The sequence below is a fragment of the Aphelocoma coerulescens genome, chromosome 18, assembly GCF_041296385.1.
Source record: "Aphelocoma coerulescens isolate FSJ_1873_10779 chromosome 18, UR_Acoe_1.0, whole genome shotgun sequence".
NCBI classification, from domain to species: Eukaryota; Metazoa; Chordata; class Aves; order Passeriformes; family Corvidae; genus Aphelocoma; species Aphelocoma coerulescens.
The window spans coordinates 4,775,806-4,801,944 of NC_091031.1; the positions used below are offsets into that span (position 1 = coordinate 4,775,806).

The window sequence follows — 26,139 nt, forward strand, 5'->3', positions numbered from 1 at the left end:
AGTTGGTGCTGTGCAGGGGTCACTCCAGCAATTCTAAAAACATTTAAAGATACATTAAACCTTGATGGTTATCAACAGTAGTGCCAGTGATCCTGAAAGCTCTGAAACGATTGTCTTCCGCATCTAAGAAAACACCTGCTGAATATCTATGCTCTGACCCCATCCCGAATGGAAAACAACACACAGTCTTTAAAAGGTTTGATTGTGGCATAATACAGGAGCTGAGAGGCCAGAGCCCTTCTCTCTTTTGTGCAAATGAGACCGGGGAACAGAGGAGAGGACTTGGGGAGAGAACTGACACTATGATAAAGTGGCCCCACAGGAGGATTTATTCACTTCCAAAAGCCCAAACGAACCCATCTGCTGCCATCAGGAAAAAGCATTGAGCCACTTGATCCCTGAACGTCTCCCAGCAGCAGCTTGCTGGGGAAAGCCCCGTGAGAGTTTTGCTGACTTGCTCTCAGCAGCACTTCCCGCCCCATCTCCACTTTCTACTGGCACCAAAACATCTCCTGTTCAAACTCTTACTTGAAACTGCTCATCACAGGTGTTACGATCCGGTTTAAACCCAGAAAAGCAAAGAAAGCTACGTCTCTGTGCATAAACCGGAAAGAACTTAGAAGGTTCAAAATATCCCCAGAAATGAGATTAAAACCAAACAAGGTTAGATGTTGTTGCCAAAAAATTGATGTATTTTATTTAATAGTAGAGAGGCAAAGAGAAGGGAAAAGAGAGAAAGAAATAGAAAAAAGAAGTGTGCATGGGGGGTGGGGGAACAGGAAGAGGTGACAGGGGTTAGGTGGAAGCAAATCACCCATCCAAGGGTCCCAACAACGTCTCGTTGCTCCCCTCCCTCTGCTCTGCTGGTGGTGAGGGTCCCCCATCGCTGCCATGGCCACGCTGCCACACGCCGCCACACGCCAGAGAGCGCAGAACTCCGTGGGTTAATGCACACTTCGGGCCAGGTGGGAACGCCCACGGGCCTCTCTTGCAGGGGCTGGCTTGACACTGTCCCTTGCAACACTGAGGGTCTGGTGCATCATCTCTGGTGCTCTGTGCAGAGTCTGGGGACCCCTTTGAGGGGGGCCCCTGTGATGGGCCATGTCACCCCTTCTGCTGTGGATGAGCTCCCCCCCGCCCCCCCGGTGAGCATCCCTCAGCTGGGCTCTGCACAGTGGAGGATGGGCGGTCACTGCATCTCTGACCAGAGGCTTTTCCAGGATACCCAAAGCCTCTCCTGCCCCCGCCCCTTTGGTGGAGGGTCTGTTCGAGCCTGGCAGCTGATAGCCCTGGGGCTGTGGTCCTCATCTTGGAGGTGTTAAGCTTGTGCTCAGTGAATGTCCCCAGCCCTGAGTTGTTACTTTATCTTATCTTCATCAGCGAGCAGTGTCAGGCCTCAGTCAGGGCCCCATTCAGGGTATGGTAGTCTCCTCTGCAGCTTTTGGAATACAGCTTTAAAAGTCCTTTAAAAAAATGTTTAAGTCTAAAATATAATATTTCAGTCTCTGACAACAGGTAAGGCATTTGCAGGGTTCCTTCCCCTCTTCGAGTCAATAACGTGCAGCATCAAAAACTGTTTTAAGATCCCAGATCAGTGGCAACAGGTGAGAAGAAACAATACGGACATTTCACATTACTGTTTAAGCCTGGGAGTTCAAACCATTTTAACCACACCTATTGAAAAGCCACACAAACTCAGCTCCTCCCCGGGGTGGAGAAGGATGAACCAGGAGCAGGCAAGCAGCTGCTAAGAGAACTTTGCAGGTTATCAGTGTTTAACTTCCAAATGACATTACCAAGCTGTCTAAAATTTTTCCCATGTATTGAGGTTTGAGATGCCAAGATTTTGCAGCAGGAATCTCGGGCAGAAGCACGGCCACAGAGTTCAACAAAATACAACTTTGTTCTCAAAATACCTAAGCTCATCTGGTTGCAGCCCCCCTAGAGCCAGGCAGTCATCCATCCCGGGGCTGTTGCAGAGTTGAAGACTCAACATTTTTTTAATGCATAATGAGGAGAAGGAAAAATTGAGTTGAAATACTTTAATCTACACACTTAAATCTACAGAGAAATACAGTACAAATAACAACAAACAGATGCATTAGGAAATACAGTAACAGAACCAGTGCTGTGAAAAATCTGTATTTACAAATTTTTATGAAGAACATGGAGCAGATGTTTCTCAATAGAGCCTTCTGGGAGTGTAAGTCACTCAATGCACAATGGTACAGCCGACTGAAGTTTTCAGTTTCCCTGTGTTAATGTGGAGCAACCACAGAACGGGGCAGTTCTGTGGCTCCACTGAAGCTGCAGTTTCTCAGGCAGAACCTGACCCGAACACACATCGTGCCCATGTAATGATTGCACCAACCATCGCAAATTTTTATGAGGCGAATCACACTCACTGTGCCTCTGCAGCAAATAAAAACAGACTTCTCACCTTTTGTAACAAAGACTTTTACAGGATTACCTCCTTACCCTCCCATTTCAGCCTGCCTTCTTTCTAAAACCAAAGGAAAACCAGTGTGGGGTTTGAAAACATCACTTGATGTCAAGGAAAAATTAGCCAATTTAGATTTAAACATTTATTTTGGAGGTTTAAGATCATGTTGACTGGTTCTTTCATTGCACATAAGATCTCACATATGTACAGCTGCGAGCTGTGGGATTTGCTCTGGGGTTTTTTCTCTGAGGGGCAGGAATGGTGCAGATGGTGTCTCCTTATGTTTGGGCACTAAATACAGATCTCAAACTACACCATAAGGAAACAGCTGATCTGCCAAGAGTCCACTGATCACTCCTTTCTTACTGCTCGGTGGGAAATAAAAAAATACTGAATCCCAATGTCAACTTTCTCAGTTGAAAACCACCTAAAATGTCAAAAAATGTATTTTTGACCTATTTTTTCACTTTAAGCTCATATTTTCCTTGTTTCGTGCCACTTTAGAACATATAGACAAACACATTCAATACAAATCCCAGGTGGCAGCATCACAGCATGTGAAGCTAAAGAACAACTTTTTAAAAAAACTGTTAATATGCTGACATTTTCATCTAAGTAGTTATTACTAATTTAAGTTACAGCTCTTAAAAGCAACATTTTTACAGTATTCTGATCACTACTTATTAAACAACTACTATACATACTGAAGTTACAAGCTACAAAAATAAAAATCCATTCTGTTTAACTACAAAAATTCTAGAAAGAGAAGATGGCTGGAGGTACTCAAAGGATTACAGCAGTTTGTAGCAGACAAAATGGCTTTTGAGGGATGTAAACCTTGAAGGTACAGAATGCAATAAACTCACATATAATATGAACTCCTACATAATCTTAAAAAGAAAATTATTTTTATGCTGAAATCTACAAACAGGTTGCAAATTAATGCAAAGAATTAATTACGTACAGCAGTAGGGGGACATAGCACAGGACACAGGGCAGTATTAAAAGGTACAATTTTGAATACATCCATACTTTTGAAGAGCTAAGGGCCAGGTCCTCAGCTAAGGTAAGTCTGCACAACATAACTAGGTTTAGTCAAGGCATGTGGCTTGAAGTATCTCCCTGAGATGCCCAAAGCCTGAATTGGGTATTCAGCACTCTTAGATAACAAAATCGTGATCATGTTGTGCTTCAGAACTGTGGCCTCAACATTGGTGAAATAAAGAATGTGTAAACTCTCTCTCTATACTTAATTACTACAGGAAGAAGTGGTCTCTGCTGCCTCATCCCTGTGTTCAAGAAGCACCTCTCATTTCTCAGAAGAAACCAGCATTTTAAATTGTTTCATATTCAACAGAATCAGTTACATCCCAGTATTTTTGAGTCTGTAGACTCAAATTTAATTCTAACTGAAGATCTAATTTTTTATTTTCCAAAAGGAAGAAAACTGCTAGTAGTCAGTATGAAATACAGACCTAAAAGGATTTTCAGTTAGAACACATGCAGATTTTTAAGTGTCCTGCTCTTCCCCAATAGACTAACTGGGTTACAGTGCTGCTCTACCAAAAGCATTTGTTGCCAAGTAAAAACTAGTAACTACTCTAACACTGATGGCATTGTGCTGATCACAGCTAAAGGTGCAGTGCTCTTTTACTTAACCAGTGAGATACAGTAACACACACTGTAAAAGCGTCAGTGCAATGTAACACAGAACCAGAAGGAATTGGCCAGACTGAAACCAAACCCTTCAATTGTCAGTTCTCAGAACCTGTGGAGAACAGGGAGGTTCCCCCCCAGCAGCGAGAGCAAAGATTCTACTTTCAATACAGGCCAGGGGTGTTGGATGACCTTTGGAGTCCTGGTGGTGATGGTGACTGGAAAAGCCAAACAGGTGGGTCACTGAGCCAAGAACAGCTGTGTGAAACCATTCCAAATTTCTTTTCTGACAAAGCCTTTGACAGGAGGTTCTGTGCACATAAAAATACCCATCACATCCTCTCAATGTGAGTAAACAAGTGCAGTGTGAGCCTGGCAAGGAGCTGACCCACAGAAAGGCTCTCCATGCAGATTTATGCTTTTTGTATTGTCTGTTGCAGGACCAAGGACCTACAGCAAAGAAAGTTATCAGAATCTGACCAAACTTCATTTAAGCTACTGGATGCAGCAATACAACTTAAAAATAAACTTTATGAACTCCCTTGTAAGTGCTTGACAATCAGTGTTATTGTTTACTCTGTACATTTTACACAAAGCTATAATGTATGAAGACTGACGGAAGAAACAATTTGTTATTTGACTTTCTGAAATATCGTTTTCTCTATTTTTTCAATGTTAATGATTAACAGGATAAGGGAAAACTCTTCAGTGCAGGACAAGAGCTCCAGCTGCAGAGTCCCCTCTCCCAGACAGAGAATATACTGTGGCGATTTCCAGGGTTCCAACCTACAAGGAGTAGGTACTCCTGGGATGGAGTAGCTGTTTGAAATGGTGCTCTGTGCACCTACAATTAAAAAGTGTGGAGCAGTTTACATCCACAATGCACACCACAGCACTGGGCAGCTACAGCTGTTACAAACTAGCCAAGTTCATTCCTGCTGCGAGACAATTTGGGAGCCCACTGCTGACACCAAACTTGGGCTAAAACTGGAAACAGCACCATCAAAGTAATTCAAAATAGGCTTTAACCCAATTTGCAACACACCAGAAAGGAGGATACACTGAAATCAAGGAACAGTTTGAAACAGCAAGGCTTCCCAACAGATTCCCAACTGTGTATGTTTTTTACATCATCTTTTCTTACACATATGACAGCTACAGTCACAATGGACACTCCAACCTTACAGAACGTTCTCTAAACCATACATAAAATTTCACAAGAGGCCACCATGGCCACATTTGCTGCCATCATTTACAGTCCATTGGTGAGACACAAACTTCTTCACCTCCAAAAACAAGGCCATTTATCAGGGGTTTTCCCAAACAAGCACCCAGTTAGATGCTACTTTCACCTTGTTTCTCCAGCAGGATTTACCTTTCCCAGGGGATTTCACACTTGGTAAGCTGCAGTGAGTGGGAGCACAACAGCCCCCACTGGGGCACAAGGGGAGAAGCCTATTCATCCCTCACCTGTGGTAACACAGGGAAACTTCCAACCTTGGCATCAATTATTTCTTTTCTAGATCTCAGGAGTCAAAAGAGTGAAGTTTTTCAACAGTTAAAGGTTCTTGGGCTATAAACCAACTTGAATAATCATCTGTTCAGCTTCACGGAACTCTTTGAACTGCATTATGAATAGTTTAAAGTAGCCAGTGGTGTCATTTCAAATACTGCCTTTCAGAGCACATACCCTGCTTTTCCAGAGATTCCTCATTTGTTTGTAAACAACAGTTACATAAGAACTACAGCATAGAACTTAAATATTTTTAGGATGCTGATGGTTACAAGTTATTAAAAAAATAATAACTTAACTTGTAAGATTTTTGAAGCTATTACAAATGAAGCTCATAACTAAAAAAAAAAGGTAATGGATCCATCTAACATAGTATATTTAGGGTATTTAAAACACTTCATACATATATTTTACTATTATTTTTCATCTATATTTACATACAATAAAATAATTAAAATGAGGTGCATAAGGCTAATGAATATGGAATTTACAAATGACTTCTGCTTTACAGTTCATTACACTCTAATCACATTTTCAGACTGCTGTAAATTCACTGAGAATCAGTAGTATTGAAGTTCTAGTACATACACTTTCTACAAGGAATACCATCAAGTTAAAAATGCTTTCCAAAGAGGATTACAATTGAAGGTTTTAAAAATACTGACTTTGCCAAGTTTCAATAAATTATTTTAAAATATAAATAGATCGTTCACTGTTAATGCAAACATCATTTTACATGTTTTTGAAAAACAGTTTGATTTTAAAAAACCTAGAAACACAGCTGACTTTACCCAGTGGTCTCATTTTCCGTCAGCATAAGGAAAAAAAAAAAAAAAATTAGGGGAATCATGACAAAAGCAGCAACATTCAAAGTTCAGACCAAAGTTCTCAACTTATTATCTTGGCTTACACAGGATAAATTCTCTTCCTACTTGGAAGAGCACCTTCAGTAACTAAACTGAATTTACTCAGTGAGACATTTTAAATCTCAACTCAGCTATCACCTGCTGCAGGCTTAGAATTTTTACAACAAAAAGAACAGGAATCAGATCTTTTATTTTTGTTAACCATGAAGATGTTTTCACCTGAGAAGCTTTTAACCTGAGAAGCTTCACATATGCCAAGCTGACAGTCCCGGTGTACTGCTGTAAGTGTTCCGAACCTTTATTACCAGGATCAACCACTAATCTTCTTCCCCACTTTATATTCATAAGGGAAATGAGGGTACCAACAAGGTATCTTTGACCCCCTAAGAGGCAGTCAGAAACAAAGGCTTCCATGCTTTTTTCCCACAATCAAATTACACACATGAATACCACCTCTGCAAACTTAGCTCTCAACCTCCACATTTAAAATTGAAAGTTAACAGACTGACACTTACTACTGACCATTCTCAGGTAATTATGAACCAAGATCTTTAACAAGTTTTTTAAAAATACCCCACATTTGCCAATCATTATTATTTCTTTAAAACCCTTTTCCCATAACACCTAAAAAAGATGCTCCTTTGTACAAGTTTTCGTCCAAAAAGCCTCCCTAAGAACTGTGATGCTGCTATTTACAAAAACTAGAATAAGTTTCTGACTGAACTGAAGCAAAGTCAAGTCACAGGATCATTCAGTGCAAGTCATGGTACAGTTATTTTGAGTTGCATGTTGGGAACTCAAGATCTCAAGATGCTCTCCGTCTTACAAAGCCACTGAAAGAGATCATTTCGTAAAGAACATTTCCAGAAACCTTTGGTCCAAGAGCAATTTTCTTGCTGAGCACCTTCCCCAGAGCTCCCAGATCCTCCACTCTCCCAGTGAAGCTTATCAGAAATGCACTGCACAAAGGGGTGCACAGAGTTACTGCTCTTGCTAGCAGAGATGGCAGCCAGGAGCAGGCTGCTGACAGAACATCAACCCATATTCTGCTTGGTATGGTTTTCTGTTCTGGAACTGTTCTGGGGAAGAGGGCAGGTGGAAGCAGGTCAAACTCCCAGCTGCTCCCCTTTCCAAGAGTATGAAACACCTCTCTGAACATTGTACTGTGTATACGTGCACAAGATCTGATTCCACAGCAAGGAAGGGCTGCAGCATCTGTCCCTTTTCAGCCATTACAGGAACACACTCCAGCTGGAAAGCCTGGAAAGCATCCCCACCAACCTAAAAGCAAACCAGTTGTGGTAATTCAGCTGTGAAAGTTTCCATGAGTGCAAAAGCATGGCTTTTTCCTCAGCTCTAGTTCATTCACAAGTATGAACCTTAGTGCATAAACCTTAATCTAGATCAGACATCGGTGTTTTAACAAGCTGAAGTTCCTCGCTGCTGCACGTGAAATCCCACAAAATCTCCAGGTCTTTATCCACCTGCTCCCTCCCTTGGTGTTACTCCGACAGGCTGGAGGCATCATCATCCGTCTGCTCCCCTGAGTGGTACAGCATCAGCGCGTGGGTCTTGTGCGTGATGGTGACAGTGCAGGGCCCCTGCGCCCAGGGCTCCCCGTCCACCTGCATCGGCATCTTGGAGCTCTTCAGGATCAGCTGGTACCAAACACAACACAATCACAGCAGTTCACAGGGGCTCTGAAATCACCTTTTACAACTGCAATACACATTTGCAGCCTGGCCAGGGAGAAACTGTGAGTGGCACTCATAGGCCACCAACCACAGCAACAGACATCTGTGTATTATGACATATATAATTTTTACTAAGTAAGAGAAACATCCAGCTCAACTGCAAACTGCAACTTAAGATCTGATTCAAGCAGTTGAGTGCTTGAGATTTGGTACTGTGTATTAAAAAAAATTCAGAACAGGTTCCTAAGTAGCACTTACCCTCACTGTATGTGCCTGCCCCAGGCGAACAGGATTTGCCAGTTTCACCTGAATCTGGGCACAGTGGAAAGAACCATGAACACCAACAACTTCTAGAAGTCCATCATCATGTCTATGAAATAAAAAAATGAGACTCTTTTCAGTGATGCTGATGAGCTCCAGCATATCTGCCCAAGTATTACAGTCCTTTTATTGCTATTCCCAGAGAAAAGACCAGTGTTGTTCTATCAAAATATTTATGTATTTGTGCTGGAGGACAAATCACACTGAACAGCAAAGAAAGCCGTCAAACCCCACAACTGTGGAGCATACACCAGCCAGCATACCCTAGCTGGCTTCTGGAAATTATGGATGTATGACTACAAGGCTCACTGTGCACATTTAAGGCCCACAGTGGATTTCTCTTCCATGAACTTGTACAATTTTCTGTCTTTTCACACAGATATTCATCTAAAGGAAATCTTTTAATGACTTAATTTTTTAGATTTGGGTAAAGGACCTTGCCCAAGTATTTTTTAGAAATTCAAGATTTGTAAGCCTTGGAACAGAACTATGAAGATATTTATATAGAAGGCTTCTGAAGAACAAAGTCACAAGAGGGAATAATAAATGTTCCCAACTATTTTTCTCTTCAGTATTGCTCCCAACATGGGAGTTAAAATTTTTGACATGTTTTGTTTTTACTTTCCATTTTAATCTCTAATGAGATGTGGTATTTTAGATTCTGAAATGGATCTATTTTCTACTTTTTGAAGGCTCCCTTTATTGTTAATAGCCTCTCCAATGCTACTGCTGTCTGTCATGCCAGACCTTTTGAGAAAGTCTTAAAAACCCCCTTGATGTGTAGGATGCCTTTATTCCAAGTCTCTAATTCAAGGAAAATAAACAAATGTGAGATAGCCTACTGTCCCAAGGAATCCCTCTGACCTGCAGATAAGCCTGGCTACATAAGCACAGCCTACTGGAGGGAAAGAAGAAAGCAAAAAATGCCCTCTGTACCTCGCCAAGGGGTAAGGTTCATCCCCCATTCCTTCCCAGAGCCTGCAGCCACCTCCCCAGTATCCAATATTCAGCACAATGATGCCTTCCAAATTGGGCAACTCAATCCTCTCACCATCCAACTCTAGCTTTAAAAGACAAGCAGAAGTTAATTACTGTGGATCAAATTCTGTACTTCAATAGAACTTATTATTCACTTTATGCATTCAATAGGCTTCCACTTACAGAAAAATTGGCCCTGTACAAAGAGAATGTGTTTCCATTCCATATTTTTTAAAAAATTCCTTCTGATTTCACAAGATAGCCTGAGCAGTAGTAAATTTCTGTTAGTAGAGAAATGAAAAAAGGAACTCTCACTTATGTAAACCTCTGGTGCTACAGCAAATGACAGCTGAGTATCAGTGCTTGCACTCACAGAACTGAGTCAAGGTCAGAAAAAATTAGGAATTTTCAGTAAGCCCAAAGACATGAATTCCATGAAGTAAGCTGCAGACAGCAAAAGGAACACAAAAAAACTCCAAGGCCAGAGCCACCCTTACACAAATATCATTAAGTGCAAATATTGTAAAGTGCAAAGCTTCTCTTCTTTTCTTTCACAAGGTAAGTTTTTGCACTCCACTGACTCCCCAGAGAATAAACAAGTTAAAAAACTTACCTCAACCTTTTTGTTAAGATCTTTACATTCTTGTACTAAGCAGTCTTTGGTTCCATAAAAAAAATAAACAGCCTACCGAAAAACCCCAAACAAAACAAGAAGAAAAGAAAACATTGTTAGAAAAAGACAATACATAGGAAGACTATTTGAAATATTTATGTATAGTTATGGCCATGTAAACCTTATCAAAAACTCATACATTATACATTTGCACATCCTTAAACTAAACCTTCTGCAGGACATGAGCTACAACTTGCATAAGAAACTAGATTTCCACTTGAAAAGGAAATAAGCAATGGCCTTATCCCATGAAGTTTCAAAGCAAATGAGAAATTCTGAGCAAAAACTGAGCAAACAGCAAATTCTGTAAGCAAGCAGAGGCAAGGAAAAACACTTGTGAAGTGGGCTGCAAACATGTTCTACCCCTTCCTAAGAAAAATGAACTCAAACTCTTAAAATGGCATGAAAGGAAGTAGTGGTAAAGGAATGTGAACCTAAAAATAGCCTGAAGTCAAATCAAAAACTCCAAGGAGGAAATGTCACTTTACCAAACACACCTTATTGATAAGTCTGCTGGAAAACAGAGAGGGAGTTTTCTCACGATGGGCATGGAAATTTAAAGCCATGAGAGCATCAGGTCCTATAGAGAAGTAGTTGTTCATTGTGAATACCTGTAAGACAGAACTTCCAGTTATGCCTTATTAAATATCATTATTAGGGTTTAAAATGCAGAGTGTTTAATGGGACGCTGATAACAACAAAAAAAATTATAAACATACAGGTATTCAATAGAATTCATATTTATACTTGCAAACCATACCTTTGGTTTCCTTAAGTTGTAGTATCCTTTGTTTGTTACTTGAACTTTCCATCTGAAAAACAACAGTTGGTACATAGACTTGTGACAGACAGTCCTCAGTATCAAAGCTGTAGTTAGGAATCTCATATCTATACTGGAATTAAGGCAAAATATTCAAATTTAGTTAAATTATGGAAGAGTTAAGCCCTGTAGAACAACTGAAAGACTAAATTCAGACCTCAGTTATGTTGTAGTTCCTTCTGGCAATACTTGTGTTATGTAAAAAACCTGCTGCAATGGACTATCAGTAGAGCTACAGCAGCATTTGGTTCTATACATTTTATCTTTTCACTGTTCCTTACCTGTCTAGTTTGACTCCATCTGCCTCCATGACATTTCGTAAGATCTGCTCTATAGGGACTTCTCCAGCATAACCTGCACCCCAGCCCAGTGTATTAGACAGGTCATTCCCTGTTCCCAGAGGTAAAATTGCAACTTGTGGAATATATCGTTCTTGCCCCTAGGATACAAAACCACTGCATATTAGCTCCTGCTTCAGCACTCATTGTCTCCCTTTCATCCCCAGATGTTCAGATTAGATAAATTCACCTTCCCAGCAGCCTGTTATACACAGAGCAGAGCTTTGGAGCTGGCAGAGCAGGTGGCACATTGAGCTACTTACCCAGGCATAATGTAAAGGAAGGAAATGTTAAACCATTGTGAGAAGGAAAGAGAATACAAACACAATATGGGAACAACACATTATGAACACTGAACAGAGTGTTCCTTCCAAGGAATGATGCTTGGGATCTGGGAAGTGACATGAACACTGAGAGATGTAACACACAAGGCTGTGAACTGCAACAAGACACCAAATGCACCTACAAGACGGAGGTGAGGTTAGGTCTAAACAACAGATGCACAGAGTACAAGAGTGTTCAACCACATATAGAAATACAGATACTCAAAGGAGCAAAGTCAGTGTCTCAGTTTCAGACTGTCACCCACAGATGGAGCAGGTGATAATCAGCTCTGCAGAACACAGAGTGACAGCACATGTTCAGAACAGCCAGCTTAGCAAAGGGCTTGGCTCTCCTCACCACAGAAGGGTGAACAATTATTTCAGCTGTACTATGGCCTTTGAAATTCAGCTTTGAAAAGCACTTCCAATAAATTGGCACTTTGGTTACTATTTTTTCCAGAAGGGTTATCAGCCAGGTAACCTATATTTGAGAGTCAAGATAAAGGAAGGGAGCAAATAACTACTGCTGATAAGAAAAAGGTTTTGCTGATAATCTCTACGGTATTTTACCTAGTGCAAATGACTCAATTTGAACAGAACAAAGAAAAACCTAGATTTCATCAACTATATTGGCTCTGATGGACAATGTATCAAGTGCCCAAGACCACATAACCATATAGTCGCGTTCATTAACCTCTATAGTTACTTTATTTCTACTTTATCAGCACACAATAATTCTCAAAGAGGCTGTTTGACCATGCATGAAGTTGTAATAATGGCCTTCAGCTACAACACTTTATGTATTAACAAGAAAGCTGCAGTAAAAAAACCAAACACCTTTGACATAAAACTTTCTTCCTTTCAGCACTAGAGAACAAGTTTATTAGGTAAAGCACTAAAGCCTTGTAATTATTCTCCATTCCTAATTTTCTCAGTTCTTAGTAGCACTCCATAAACGAGAGTATCTTCCATTTCAAATCAATAGTAAACACAGCTTATTTTTTTCTCCTCTACTTGCAGTTAATAGGCAAGGCTGCAGACAGACAGACTCTTCAGAACATACGACAAAGAGCAGAAGCAAATGACTGCACTCATTCATGCACTGGCAACATAACCAGTATAGCTGGCAAAATTATGAGGTTATTATAAAAGATTGAGAGTGCTGGGAGAAGTGAGCAGTCAGAGCACATTAGCCAATATTAGCAATGCCATTTATGACAAAATAAACCTGTTCAAAGAGGAAATAACAATGCAGAAAATATCCTGCAGGTTGTTCTCTTCTTGTTTTGCAGAGAAGAACTATTATCAATATAATTTAAAATCTAAAGCGTTCATATTTTTCCTGAACTACAAGGAGTCGTAACATGCACTTACCACACCCCTCCCCAATATGAATAAGCAATTATGCAAATATTCCTCTATAAGCCTATTCAGGAAGATGAAGGCAATAAACGCAGGTAAGAGCTGAAGGGTAGAACTTCGGCAGCTTCAAAACTCATTTCACCTTTTAATTTAAAACACAATACCTTTATCTTCATTTCATCAATTGCATCCAGGACCCAGCCCACTGTGCCATCCCCACCACAGACCAGAACCCTGACAGCGTTGCAAGGCAGCAAAGTGCAGAGCTGGAGTGCTTTAGCAGGTGCAATTTTGCTGAGATCAAAAACCTAGAAAAAAGGAAAATAAGGAATTCTGTAAGTTCACAGAACATGACTCAGCATTTGCCTCACAGATAAAAAACTTCAAGAAATTAACACAAAACGAAGATTCTCCATTTGCAGTATCACATTAGTAAATGAGCTGTCTTGACTTGTATGAGTAGGATTTATTTCCCAAATTCACAACAGAGCTCCAGCTGCCTTCCTAGGATTAAATGGCATTGATAAACCAAGTTGACAGAGCCCTTGGAAAAGTCTGTATCTAGAAGCATGATGATGAATTCTGTAAAGATGAAAGACTTCAGATAAAAGTAATTTTAAAATACTCGGCACACAAAGAGGTTTATTCTTTAAGGCCTTATTGGGATGCATTTAAACACAGTGATTTCTCTTAGGCTGTATTTTATAGCTGGGTTTTGAACTTCAAAGGAAGAGTATTAAGGTGCAGCCAGGAAATCCAAGGAAAAACTGCCTGCCTTACGTCAACATCCTGAGCCATCCCAATGAATTTTAAGGGGAAAGCAACTACACAAGGTGGAACTGTCAAGGCTGACATTTCCACAAATAAAGTGAGGATTTAAACAAATACAGGTTTCCTAGAAAGATTTAAATGGTTCATTTTCCAAAAAGTGTACACTGTTTCAAAAGTCAGATACTTCTCATTAACTGAATTACTGCATGTATTACTGTAAGCAAAAAAAGTGGACTGGTATTAGAATCCTAACAAACCTGGGGCTGGGAGAAGCCTCTGCACTTTTTGGTTCTCTCTGTGAAGCTGTTCCTTTCTAAAAGAACAAATTGCATGAATTTGTTTCCTTTACTGATCTTCCACAAGATTCTATTGCCATTGTGTAAGCAAAGTGATGTCTATTCTGATCCAAACCTTGGTTTTATTACAGTGGCTTTACACTGTAAATACCTGAACGGGGTTCAGCAGCATTTTAAATTCTCCTAGTAAAGTTTCACCCATGTTGTTTCCACTGCGAGTATTAGCCAGCACAATTACTGGCATCCAGTGTTTCCTGCAGTAAGGGACCACCTGCAAAAGGTAAAAATCAGTCAGTCACACAAACACTGCACATCTGAAAATGTTTACAGCCTTGCTCCAAACCCCATCCCCTGCAAGTGCTGAAATTAGGAAGTTACCAGTTAGTCTGAAGTAGCCAAAACACAAACAAATACTTCTGACACACCAAGGCTGAAGATTCTGCAGTGCCCAGGACAACAAATACTACAATGTTATGAACACAGTAGTAAAAAACTCACAAAACATTCAAGCAAGTAAGGTAGACAGATCTCATTATTTTGGAATAAAAAAATCCATGTCTGCTTATGCTTCAACAACCATGTTAGTAAAATGACAAACACCTCTGAATTAACACGGCAAGTACATAATAGATCTTAAACTGTCATTTACCTGACAGTTGCTAATGTATTGAATTCAAATTTCAAGGTCTGTCTGTGGGTTTATTTGGTTGTCTTTTTGGGATATTCTAAACCCAAGAAGCAGCAGGCCATTACCTTTTCATAACTGGTTCTTTTCTCTTTACGCATCTGGTTGATTATAGACAAATAGTAGGGTGGAATAATTAAGTCTTTGAATTCTCCAAATGTACAATCCTCAGTCCTCAAATAATCCACCATGCATTCATCATGCACAGTGTACTGACACCACACACACCTGGAAAAAAGACCAAATAACATGAAAACAATCTTCAAACAGGCTCACTGACTTTGCTCATTTATTTTAGAATTTTGTCAAAATACTTATGCTTACATCTGTGGATGCTGAAAAGTTTAAAGCAGAGAAATTCTCCAGCTTTCTGCCAGCATCCTGTGAAAGTATTGCCTTTCTCACTCAGGCTAGCTGAAAGCAGTTTGAGGGTTTTGTAAACCAAGACTTTATCTCACAGGTGCAAGCTTGTTATGCAGTATTGCTATGGTACACTGGAGAAAATATTTTGAAATGGGTGTTGTAGGGTCTTAACCAATCATTCTGAGAGGTGGATAGTCAAAGGACCAATGGCCTCATGCCATTCAAGCGAACCAAGTTATACAAGCGAGTTTGTAATTTATTAAATAATTTCATTTCTTCCTGGACTTGAACTTATGCTGTTATTCTCCCCTGTACAACAGCGACATACATGCACCGTTATAAGTAATATTTCAAACACATTACAGGGAAAAACATGCATTCCCTGGATGCCATAGAAAATTACATAAATTGGTCATGTGCTTGCAGGTCTAGGAAAGGATTTGAATTCTGCTGGGAAAAAAATCCAACAGTTTTAAATTAATTCTGTTCTTTTTAATGAAAAAAAAAATAGGTGCTACAAATATGCTCCTGTTTGCAATATTAACAGTTTCACTGAAAGCCTATAAAAGAACCTGAACTCCTGCACATCCTTAAAGAGCACAGATAAAACACTGGAACTCAATTCAATAAAATGTTACTAGCAATGAATTAATGCAGTCCTTAATATTGATAATACCCCTTTAAACCTGAAACCTAAAAGTTACACAAAACTGTACAAGGCTGATTTGGTTATGCAAAACTGCTTTGATTTATGATCTATTCTAAAAGCTGTCCTGGAAAACAGCCTAGAACAAGAGGAAATACTGCAATATCCACTTCCAGCCTCTGCAGAATGTTAATCCTCATTTGCTCCATCCAAAGCCTTGATTTAAGCAGCTGGGAAAGCTATTTTTGGAGTCCTCCTGACTAATCCAACACACAACTAGAGTAGCAATGACACATGCCCTATACTGTGACTCTCCTTTCCTCTTCTTCCTTCCTTTCCCCTTTGCCCTCAAATTCCTGCCCTTCCCTCCTCTCCTACACACTCGCAAGGTTTTGTTTCTGATAATGTGCTCTTTTTACTCCGTAATTCTGCTTACTTACCAGGCAGTTTGACAGTATCACATAGAAGCAAAGCAAAAGCTGGCAGAATATAGACTGAAAAGACATCCTTTGAGTAAGCTGAAGTAACACACCGGGGCACCTATCACTGCATTTTGGCATTGCAACTTTGCAAGTAGCCTTACTATTGACAATGCAAGTCTATTAAATAGTTCCTTGTATTTTTAAAACACTCTTATCACAAACTTTAACAACATACCGCACTGGCTTATAAAACTCTTTAGCTTTTTTGAGCATCCTTAAAAATTAACTTGAAACCTCTACAGCACATTGTTTGTTCTATTTACACTGAGTAGATGCCAATTTTGAGATGCACACTTTGGTTCTCTGAACTCTGAGCTGTGCCATTCAAATTGTTCAGGCTATCCACTGTACAACTGACAAATGTATTAGAAGCTTCTTAATGTCATCCCTTAAAATACAAACTCCCTTGGACACTGAGAATCTATTGCATGTAATTATATAGCAGCCTGCACATCATGCTGGAGTAATGCAATTAAGAGAACGAGTGGACATGAGATGCAATCACTCCTAATCTATGACTCACAAGCATCCATTTTAATTTTAGGTTTTTTGAAGTTGTGTTTTTTTAACAGTATCTTATCTGACTACTGCAGTATCTCCTTTGGGGTGTGGTCTCCCAACAACCCTGTGGAAAACACAACACTGAGATAGCACTGTACGTTCTCCTATGCAGTCAGACGCCCCTGCAGTACCTGTAGTCGCAGAGCTTGGGCTGTGTGCCACACTGTTGTTTGCAGACCATGCAGCAGCTGCAGAGAGGGACATTGCCCCTGATCCAGTGGTGTGGCATGGAGCTGGGGCCTCCCCCGCTGCCCCTCATCATGATCTCCTTGCAGAGGAAGCGCTGGTCCGCCTTCTTGAGGCAGCGCTCGCTGACGCGCAGCCCGCAGCAGCCGCAGAAGGCGCCGCGGAGGATGTGCTGGGCGCACACGCAGCAGTACGAGGGCTGCCCGAAGAGGTCCGTGTAGTGCCAGTCGTGTTTGCTCTTGCGGAAGATGTCCCGTATCAGCAGCTGCCGCCGGGACCGCTGGAAGCTGCACCACGCCGTGATGAGCACGGGCAGGAGCACGGAGCACAGGGTCCACACGGCCAGGCGCCAGTCGGCCACGGCTCGGGAGGCATCGCCCGAGCCCTCCATCCCCGCGCCTCCCCGGCCTAACCCCTCGCACCTCTCGGGCAGGCAGCGGGGCGAGCCCCGGAACGGCCCCTTCGCTCAGGGCGCCAACGCGCAGCTTCATGAACCATCTTCTAATCCCTCCTCCGGGCTTGGCACCGACCTGCGCCACATCGGGCCGACGGCAGCGTTCCAGCCAGGGCTCCTCCGCCGCCCGCCCGGGCCTTGCGCAGCGCCGGCCGCCCCCGGGCTCCTCCCGCCCGCTGCCCCCGGCGCCGGGAGGGCGCGGCCGCACGGCCCCGGCTGCCCCTCGCCGCTGCCCCGGGCCCCTTCGCGGGGCACACGGGGGGGGCGGACACCGAGCTCCGGCCCTTGGCCCGCCCGGGAGCTGCCGTCGGTGCCGGTGCCGGAGCACACGGCGGGCTCGGAGCGGCGCCGCAGGATGCGCGGGGCGCCGGAAGCGGAAGCGGCCCAGGGCCGTTGCCAAGAGACGGGCGCCGCCCGCCCGCCGTCTGTCGCGACAGCGGGGATGTCGCCAGCGGCGCTCAGCAGCCGCGACAGGGCGTGGCGGAGCTGCTCCGCTCCGCCTCCGCCGGGCCCGGACGCGAGACGAAGGCCGCGCTGGCTGAGTGCCGAGTGACCGCCGTGTTTGTGCCTTTATTGCCCAACCATAAATGCTTTTCCCCATAATTTCGTTCTGTCCTAGAATCATGGAGTCATCAAAGTTGGAAGAGGCCTTTAAGATCACCCAGTCCGATTGTGCACCAGGCACTGCCACTGTAACCACTGAACCGCATGACCCAGCACCAGGTCCAGACGCCTCTTGAACAGCTCCTAGACTGGTGACTCCACCACCTCTCTGGGCAGCCCTTTCTGAAGCCTGACCACACCAACAGGGAAAATCTTTAATTTGAATCACCCCTGTCTCAGCTTAAGGCCATTTCCCCTGGTCCTCTGGAGGCACAGCAGAAGAGCCCGATCCCCATCTCCCCGTAGCATTTCATGTGGTTGTAGAGAGCGCTGGGGTCCCCCCTGAGTTGTGCCTTTGTGCCTCTATTTGTCCTCCCCATGGTTGTGCTTTATTGCCCAACCATAAATGCTTTCCCCTCATAATTTCATTTTGTTGTTACATGTTCAACTGTTTCCCCTAGAGCAGTTCTAAAAATAGTGGCTGCCATTAGAACCTACAGGTTTTTGCACTTTCAAAACAGTATTGTGAGCAATGATGTAAATCTATACAGCATATACAAAATGGATTGGATTCTAGGGTCTGGTATCTCAAAAAAAAAACACTGAAAAATGCTCATACTCCACAGCTGAGCAACACTCAGGTTTCCAAGGAAATTCCTCACTTCCCTCATGTAAGAGCCAACGATGAACTCTGACCACCTATTTAATATGTTATAGTTGAAGGGACACATTTCATACCCTACAAATTGATGATGCTGGTACCACGTGTCCAGCCTGGCACTGCCTAGAAGAGCTCTGGACAGTCACATTTCTCAAGGCCAAAACTACCTGTTTGCAGTGGCATCTGCTAACCTACATCCTTACTTAACCTATGCTTACTAGTAAGGCCATTTATAATCCTGTTTCCTACTAACTTGTCCTGAAAGGAGAAGAATTATGTGGGTTTTCATTTGTGTGGTTCTATTAATTTGATAGAAAACTCTGCTGTGTTTCTCAGCAGTCATAATTTGGCTTTGCTAGAGTTAAACCCCATTAGTAAGTACTTCTCTGCTGGAGCAAAGTTAGAGACAATCTTTGAAAAAGAGGCCCCTTTGCAGCTGCCTCTGAGATTAACAATACTTAATTGTTTCTTTTAAAAAACAATAGTTTACCTTGGGCACCAAGAACCTTTGCTTGCCATGCTAAATATAAGAGGATAGCCTTTATTTTCACAAGTTTAAAATACCCAGTGTAGCTCTGAAGCCTGAGGTGGAAAAAAGGCCTTTTATTTTCTTTCCCTCAGGAACAGAGTTATGCTGAGAAATGTCTGAGCAGATAATGGACTAATTCAAACCTTCAGACCAGATGTCTTCAGAATCATACTATCACGCAAATTAAATCATAAATAAACATTTGTGACTGACGTAGCTCCTTCAAATAGGCGAATGCCTTGGTCAGGGTTGCTCATTTTGGAACAGACTGAGAGAAAGCAGAATCAAAATGAAGAAGTTTTTTGTGTTTGTTTCCTTTTTAGTCCTGATGACTGCTGTTACAGGTAGGAGTTTATATCAACAAACCTGCATATGTGTGTAGAGCTGCAGAGCATATAAGTAGTATTAGTTTGTTAACCTCCTATTTTAGTATTCATTATTCATATATTTTAATGTATTTAATTTTTAACACTCAACTATTTTCATATTGCAGGCTTTCCATGATTTGATTTTTAACAATCATGCTGTTATATTTGATATTTAACTCTCTACATTACCACACTGTAGTCATTTGTTGTAAATCCCCAAAGTTTAGTTTTACTTGCTTACTGTTTTGATATTATTTTACCAAGGTCCTGCAAGTGGAATGTTCAATGCCATCTCTTCTTTGCATTGTATCTAACTCATTACTTTGAAAAAATCCTATACAGCAACACAGAAAAGAATGAAGAGTTGGAAGAGCAACTAATACCAGTGGTTTGATGATGCTGTTATATTTTCTCGTTTTATAGTAACATGAATATGTGGGCTTTGCTTCATACTTGTAGAACAAGAGAAAACACAAGTATAAAAATGGTTTAAAATTCCACTCCTATCTCTTGAAATGCAATATCCCCTGGGAAGGGGCTGTAATGAGAGAACACTTTGTATATAGGAAAAAAAATCAGGTTTGGAGACATTTCATTTCACAACTGATAGATAAAATACTAACTTTTTGATAATTTCAGAACTAATTTCTGCTGTTCTTTCTTTAGACACTTCACCAATTTTGTCTGAAAAAGATGCCAAACAGATTCTGAGGACTCGTCGTGAAGACAGACCAAGAAAAGCTGGTTTCCCTGATGAACCAATGAGGGTGATTTATGACATCTACTATTAAATTACATTAACTAAAAAACCCCAACATCAAGTCCCCCTAAACATTTGTGCTTAATATTAAATTTCTATTGCTTCCAGGCAATATGTTATGAATAACACCCTTTAAAGCAGCTGAGTTCTTCCACGAAATATTAAAAAACCCCTTTAAATTGTTTCAGTTAACAGTTAAGAGCATTCTGTAAGCACTGAGTATGGCTCAGGAAATGTTCACTTGCAGAATGAGGAGATTATTTATCATGGTTCAAAAATACCGATCAAATTATTGAGAAGAAAGTGGCTTTTCATTTATAGTGATGAGGATTTAATCAGCTTGTTCCTGAAAAACTAAGTAACAGGGAATGTCTTCTGCTTACAGTACATTCTGTACTGCAGGTAGAGAGGAGATGGAGGTGTCAGTGTGGAGACTGAGGTAGTTCTCAACTAGCTTTTAAAAATCATGTACTTTCATTGACTTATTTATGGATGCTACAGATAGGATGCTTTTTTATGATACTATAAGAGCTACTAAAAACTAAAAAAACCCTAAAAAGTTGCTGGCTTAATGCAATAGGTTTGGGTTTGCATGCAATATCTACATTTATTTCTTTCTGAACTCTATTACAACAAAAGTAAAAGAATTAAAGAGCCTTCTGTTTTCCTTGCTTTGACAAGACCTAACACATAATCCTGCACTTCTCAAGGGTACTTAAGGTATTTTAAAACTACTGCCTATTTCTTTCCAAAGTAAATAAACTGAGCTAAAATGACATGGTTCTGAAGAGGCAAAGCCCACAGAAGCTAGGAGCACACAAGGGATTGTGCATGTGATGAGCACAAGTTTAGCAAGGTGCTGAACACTTCTGGACTCCATAAGACATGAAGAGCACAAGACCTTGCAGGATTGTAGAAACAGCTCCTGGTTTTCCCTTTCCAGTGGGTAATGTACACCAGCCAAAAAGAATCCACCTGCCCAACACTGGGTGAACACACTGTTTGTCAAAGGGGACACCACAACAAACCAAAGCTGTCACGAGGATATTGCTCTGTGCTTGTTGACAACCTTGTACACTGAAAAGTGCACAAGAGAGCCAAAAATCAGAAGGCTGCACTGCTGCCCTCAACACTCAGGACTGGGTTGGTTTCTAAGCTGTTAAATGAGCCTTGTAGTTTTTGCAAATTAACAGGAATACAGCTCCCACCTGTGCTTATGCTTAATATACCACCACAATGAAGGTTATAAGGTAAATATATCAAATATTGAATACAGAATAAATGAAGCAGCAGAACAGTTGGATTGAGGTAATTCCTGTATGGCAAGAAGTTACATGCATGTATGCAACATTTAGTCTATGGTTTAGTTTTAGAGGGTCCTGTGGAGGAGCAGGGAGTTGGACTTGGTGATCCTTATGAATTTTATGACTCTGTGTGGGGAGAGGGGGGATTCAGGGCTAAAGAAGTGTTGAATTTCTGACTCTGCTGCTCTGTTCTTACCACTTTCCATCCTACTGCTATTACGAGCAAACACTTGTTCAGAAATTCCAACCTTCTTTTATTTATTTTCTTTTATTTTTTTATCTAGACAGCAAAGCTGACCCTCTGTAAGAAAACCCAGACATAAGAGTATTTGTTTTGCTGCCTAAATGTCAAGGTTTTCAGTGGAAAAGGAAACATCTTCTGATACAAAAACCAACACCTGCTGCCACGTGGAAAGTGGAGATTTTCCATGTGAATGAAGGTGCATGGTTGCTGCATCCCTGAGCACAGCTTGTGCACATGGACTCAAGGAGAAAAACTGATTTTGTATGGATGCTTTGTAGCAAAATGAAATGAATGATGAGATGAACCCACCTCTGTTCATCTATTTTAAGCAAAAGCTGTTTGTACTGGGCCAAATCATGCTGAGCTGGGGAATGTAATTTGCAATTCTTTGTGACACTCTTTGACTTCCACAGTGCTGTTTGCGTCAAAAACCTGTTCAGTTACAGACAGCAAGATCAGCCCCCTTCGATTATTAACAAAATGTAATTTATGTTATCAGCATGTTTTAATCTTTGACTGAGATCCTGCTTTTGATAATATGGCATCTTCTCAGTCACATAGTTCTGTTCCTTGCCAGTTCCTGATGCAGTCTCTCCCCAGAGATTTGAGCCAAGTCTCCCCGTGCTGTGAGGAGAGAAAGCCCCGTGAAAGGCAGGATCCTGATGCTGCCTGCTGGCACCCAGTGTCCCCACCCTCTGGTCGGCACAAAGAGCAGGGAGCTGGGTGACTGCAGGAATATTTGGCCAGTGCAAAGGGTTTAGGCTACAGCTTCCATTCCAGGAGTGCCCACTGTGCAAAGCAATGGGGGATTATTTTGAATAAATGTATCTGGTGTTCACAAAGCTTATGAACCCACTGGGACTGGGGCTTTTTAAAAGTAAATTTTGTCCCTGATGGAGGTCAAGTTTTTGTTACACAGCCCACTTTACTTTGGTAATTTGTTGCTGAGACCAAAACCTCTCTCTCTAAATTGGTATGGGAAATTCACATTATTTTATTTATCACCAGCACTGATGTGTGCTACCTACTAGAACCCTTCAGAGTCCTACCACATGGTCCTGCAAGGGGTTAATATTCTTTAAGCAGCAGCAACCAATTTTCAAAAGGGGCTATAACGGACCTATTTGTGAGAATCCTTTGTACCCTCAGGCCCAACAGAGATTTCTGTGTCGAATGCAAATAAGAAATGTGTATCCAGAATTCCTAATTTATGAATATTGTTGTATAATTCTTGCTCAACACCTTTACTAATCTAGAGATTTTGTAATTCATTAAATATTGCTAGGCTGGGGCAAGCTGACTAGCAACACCATTTCACTATATTTGACTGTTTTAAGGGATAAATTCATGGCTCTTTTATCAGCTGTAAAGTTATCCTGGCCCCCTGGCCTGACATTAGAATTGAGTGACACACAATTAAATTACTTTTTCTTTTCTTTAAATAGGAGTATATGCTTTACCTCCAGCGCTTGGAGCAGAGATCAGAAGAACAATTCCTTGAACACTGGTTGAATCCTCATTGTCTCCCACACTGCAACAGGGATCTAGTGCATCCAGTCTAATGGGTTTGCCTACCCTGCAGCTGGTATATATATATTTCTTCTACAGTGCATATTATTTTCTCCATAATAAAAAGCAGAGCCACATACTGGGAGAGAAGGGAATAACCAAAGGCTGGGGAAAGCACCTTGTGCTGAAAGGTGTTGGGCAGCTGAGCAGTGGTAGGGAACAGAAGTGTCCCAGGCATCAACTCTGTCACTCTGTTCTGTTCATGTTAATGAAACCATGGTTATGCATTTCTCTGCTATGTGGGTGTAAGCTGGTGACTGCGCAAGATTCTTATTAATGTGGCTTCAGATTGCTCCTGTTTCTTTCCTGTCTGCTTGTGCTCTTTTCCCAACTCTTCTGTTTAAGTCTTGTACTTGGTCACTTAGCTCCCAGTGAGACTGGGGCAGGATTAAACTCAGTCGTCATCCTGGAGATATTCAGGAGGTAGTCTGACCTGCAAGGAGGTTTTTTAAATAGACATGAAATTTGGCAACTAAGTTTGACTCATCACCATAATAGCAAAGCTATATCACTCCCAGTTAACTTTTTTAATATAAAAGTTGCAGATTTAGCTCCATATTTTCAAAAGCTTTTAAGCAGCAGAATACAGAGATGGTATCCATCAGGACTGATCTGTTTCAAAAGATAGAAAGTTTATCTGCTTAAAATTCTTTTATCTATTTGTACATCTCTGAATACCTTTGAAAATTGAGACATTGTAGTAGACTTCAGTGGGGCTCTGTTAATCTACAATAAGCCAAAGGTCTGAAACTCATTTAAAAACAAAAACATAAAATTCCCAAACCTCAGCCTTAGGTGGTAAGTTGGCATTTTTCAAAAAAATCTTCCAGCTGAGACACAGTTGAGAGCTGGCTCACTTAGCTACAGGAATTCTTCCCAATAGCTGCTCCCAGGCCTCTGTGAAGAATTAATGTTAGAAAATTGCTTAAATGATTTGAAGCCCTTAAGATATTATTAGTGTGGCCAATGTCAGCATGGATTTTGATATTTTGGGTTTTTTTTCTGCAGATCTCCATATGGGTACATGGATTTATACATGATTATTTTAAGGAGGACAAGATTACTCCTGCATTGGCTACATGCTCATTGTAGAGCAGAACCTCTTTGCAGTACAGTGCAATCCTCACGATACAGCAGAACTTCCAACTCTAAGTGGCTTGATATATTATAGACCACCATGTATTTTCTACCAGTAATGATTGCATGCATGAATAACTGAATTGAGGGTTTCCACAGTTTCTGGGTATGGGCAACTGATTAGTCCTAGAGTATCCTTTTAACAGCACAGCTTTAGACTGTCTGAAGCAAAAGGAACTTGGAGGGACAGGTCAACAGAAAATTCCAGAATACCAACATGAAGAGAAGGCCAGATTTCTGTGCTTTGGAGGAATCCTTAATTACAGTTTTCTAGGTTAAATAGCAATATTGCATGAAGACATAACATTTATGTAACACTATATCTTACTGCCTGATGAATAGTTCATGTATTGTTTCATAATAAAAGCTTGACTCAATTCCATTTGCAGATGATTTTGTTTCCTTACTCTCCTATACTATATGCTGACAAAACTCACTGGAAGTGAGGCTCAGTTTTGTGAAGTACTAAGAATACATCAGAGAACTTTCTAGGACCAGAGCTGGGTGCAGACTAATAATTGTGTAGTTTCTCTGCACAACTATGCCTTTCCCTTGTCATTCTGCCAGGAGGGGCACATGAATCTCAGCCAACCCTTTCCTGCCTGTGTGCCTTTATAACTTATGCCTTGGAAAAGAATATCTTGTACAGTCAGATGGGAAACACACAATACCTGCAAAACAACATAAAAAAATGCTTGATGGCTCTTAAATGACTGCTGTGATCTGTAATGGCAACAGAATTAGTTACGAATGGAGCAAAGTAACTTTCAGAGCTCCTCACTGCAGTCACACTTGAAGCCTGAGGACTGGGAGCAAAATAAAACACAGTTTTATGAATATCTATAAGGTAATTACTGCTACAGAGCTTTTGATAGGCTGGAATAGATCAACAGTTTTTCTGGTATGCTTTTCTTCTAGTAAAAAAACTCTCCTAGATAACTCCAAGGACATAATTTAAATCTCAAAGCATCAAAGGCTTGTTTTCCCCTACTGCCAAGATAAATCATAGATTAAATCTGGGAGTGTGAAAAAGTATAATCAGGCTGCTATTGTGTGTGTCATTTGTAACTCTCTCCATACAGAGATCTAAATTTGCCTATCTTTTTGAGTTAAAGTCATTAGGTGAAATCCTGGCTCTGTTTTTATTTGCACAGTGAAAAATTTGTTTGATGGCAATTATGTCACGTCTCACCCTGTGAAAATCAATTTTCAAGTACTTTTTTGAAATAAAAGAACTCCCTCCTAGTTATACTCAGTCAATTGTAAGATAACTGGGAAGGTTAAGTAGAAGGTTCTAGGTCTACCTCAGTAACACTGAGTTAATCCTAAGGCAAACGTGGAATAGAGATTGTTCATTGCTTTGAAGTTTGCTTTTCCACATGAGGGCTGAAGGATCTCATGTAGGCATCTCCAAGGAAAAGTTAAGTATTATTAAATCTGATTAACAAGGAGAAAACTAGAAACATAGAAAGGTGAAGCATTTCCAGATCACTGATCCGCATTCCCTCCCACTTTATAAGGGAAGGAATTATG

At 41.2% G+C, this 26,139-nt stretch overlaps 2 protein-coding genes across 4 annotated transcripts; one reads left to right on the forward strand and one right to left on the reverse strand.

Annotated features, from left to right (window-relative positions):
* Window positions 1-1,230: 1,230 nt before the first annotated feature.
* Window positions 1,231-17,876, reverse strand: DGKE (diacylglycerol kinase epsilon). Of its 3 annotated transcripts, none has more exons than XM_069032333.1 (11): window positions 16,923-17,872; window positions 14,808-14,967; window positions 14,206-14,325; window positions 13,152-13,295; window positions 11,246-11,403; window positions 10,905-11,037; window positions 10,642-10,755; window positions 10,085-10,156; window positions 9,430-9,557; window positions 8,431-8,542; window positions 1,231-8,136 (listed from the first exon to the last, which is right to left on the reverse strand). In XM_069032333.1, the coding sequence occupies exons 1-11, from the start codon at window positions 17,366-17,368 to the stop codon at window positions 7,981-7,983; spliced, it is 1,743 nt and encodes a 580-aa protein (XP_068888434.1). In that variant the 5' UTR covers window positions 17,369-17,872; the 3' UTR covers window positions 1,231-7,980. The 3 variants fall into 3 exon arrangements, 2 of the variants coding, with proteins under 2 accessions (XP_068888434.1, XP_068888435.1); XM_069032334.1 differs by having other exon boundaries at window positions 1,232-8,136; window positions 10,905-10,956; window positions 16,923-17,871; XR_011155691.1 differs by lacking the exon at window positions 1,231-8,136 and having other exon boundaries at window positions 8,459-8,542; window positions 9,430-9,553; window positions 16,923-17,876.
* A 1,622-nt stretch (window positions 17,877-19,498) lies between these two features.
* C18H17orf67 (chromosome 18 C17orf67 homolog) lies at window positions 19,499-24,573 on the forward strand. The gene is made up of 4 exons (XM_069032841.1): window positions 19,499-19,568; window positions 20,259-20,359; window positions 23,346-23,485; window positions 24,478-24,573. Exons 1-3 carry the CDS (start codon window positions 19,514-19,516, stop codon window positions 23,460-23,462), a joined length of 273 nt encoding a protein of 90 aa, XP_068888942.1. The 5' UTR covers window positions 19,499-19,513; the 3' UTR covers window positions 23,463-23,485; window positions 24,478-24,573.
* The last annotated feature ends 1,566 nt before the right edge of the window (window positions 24,574-26,139 follow it).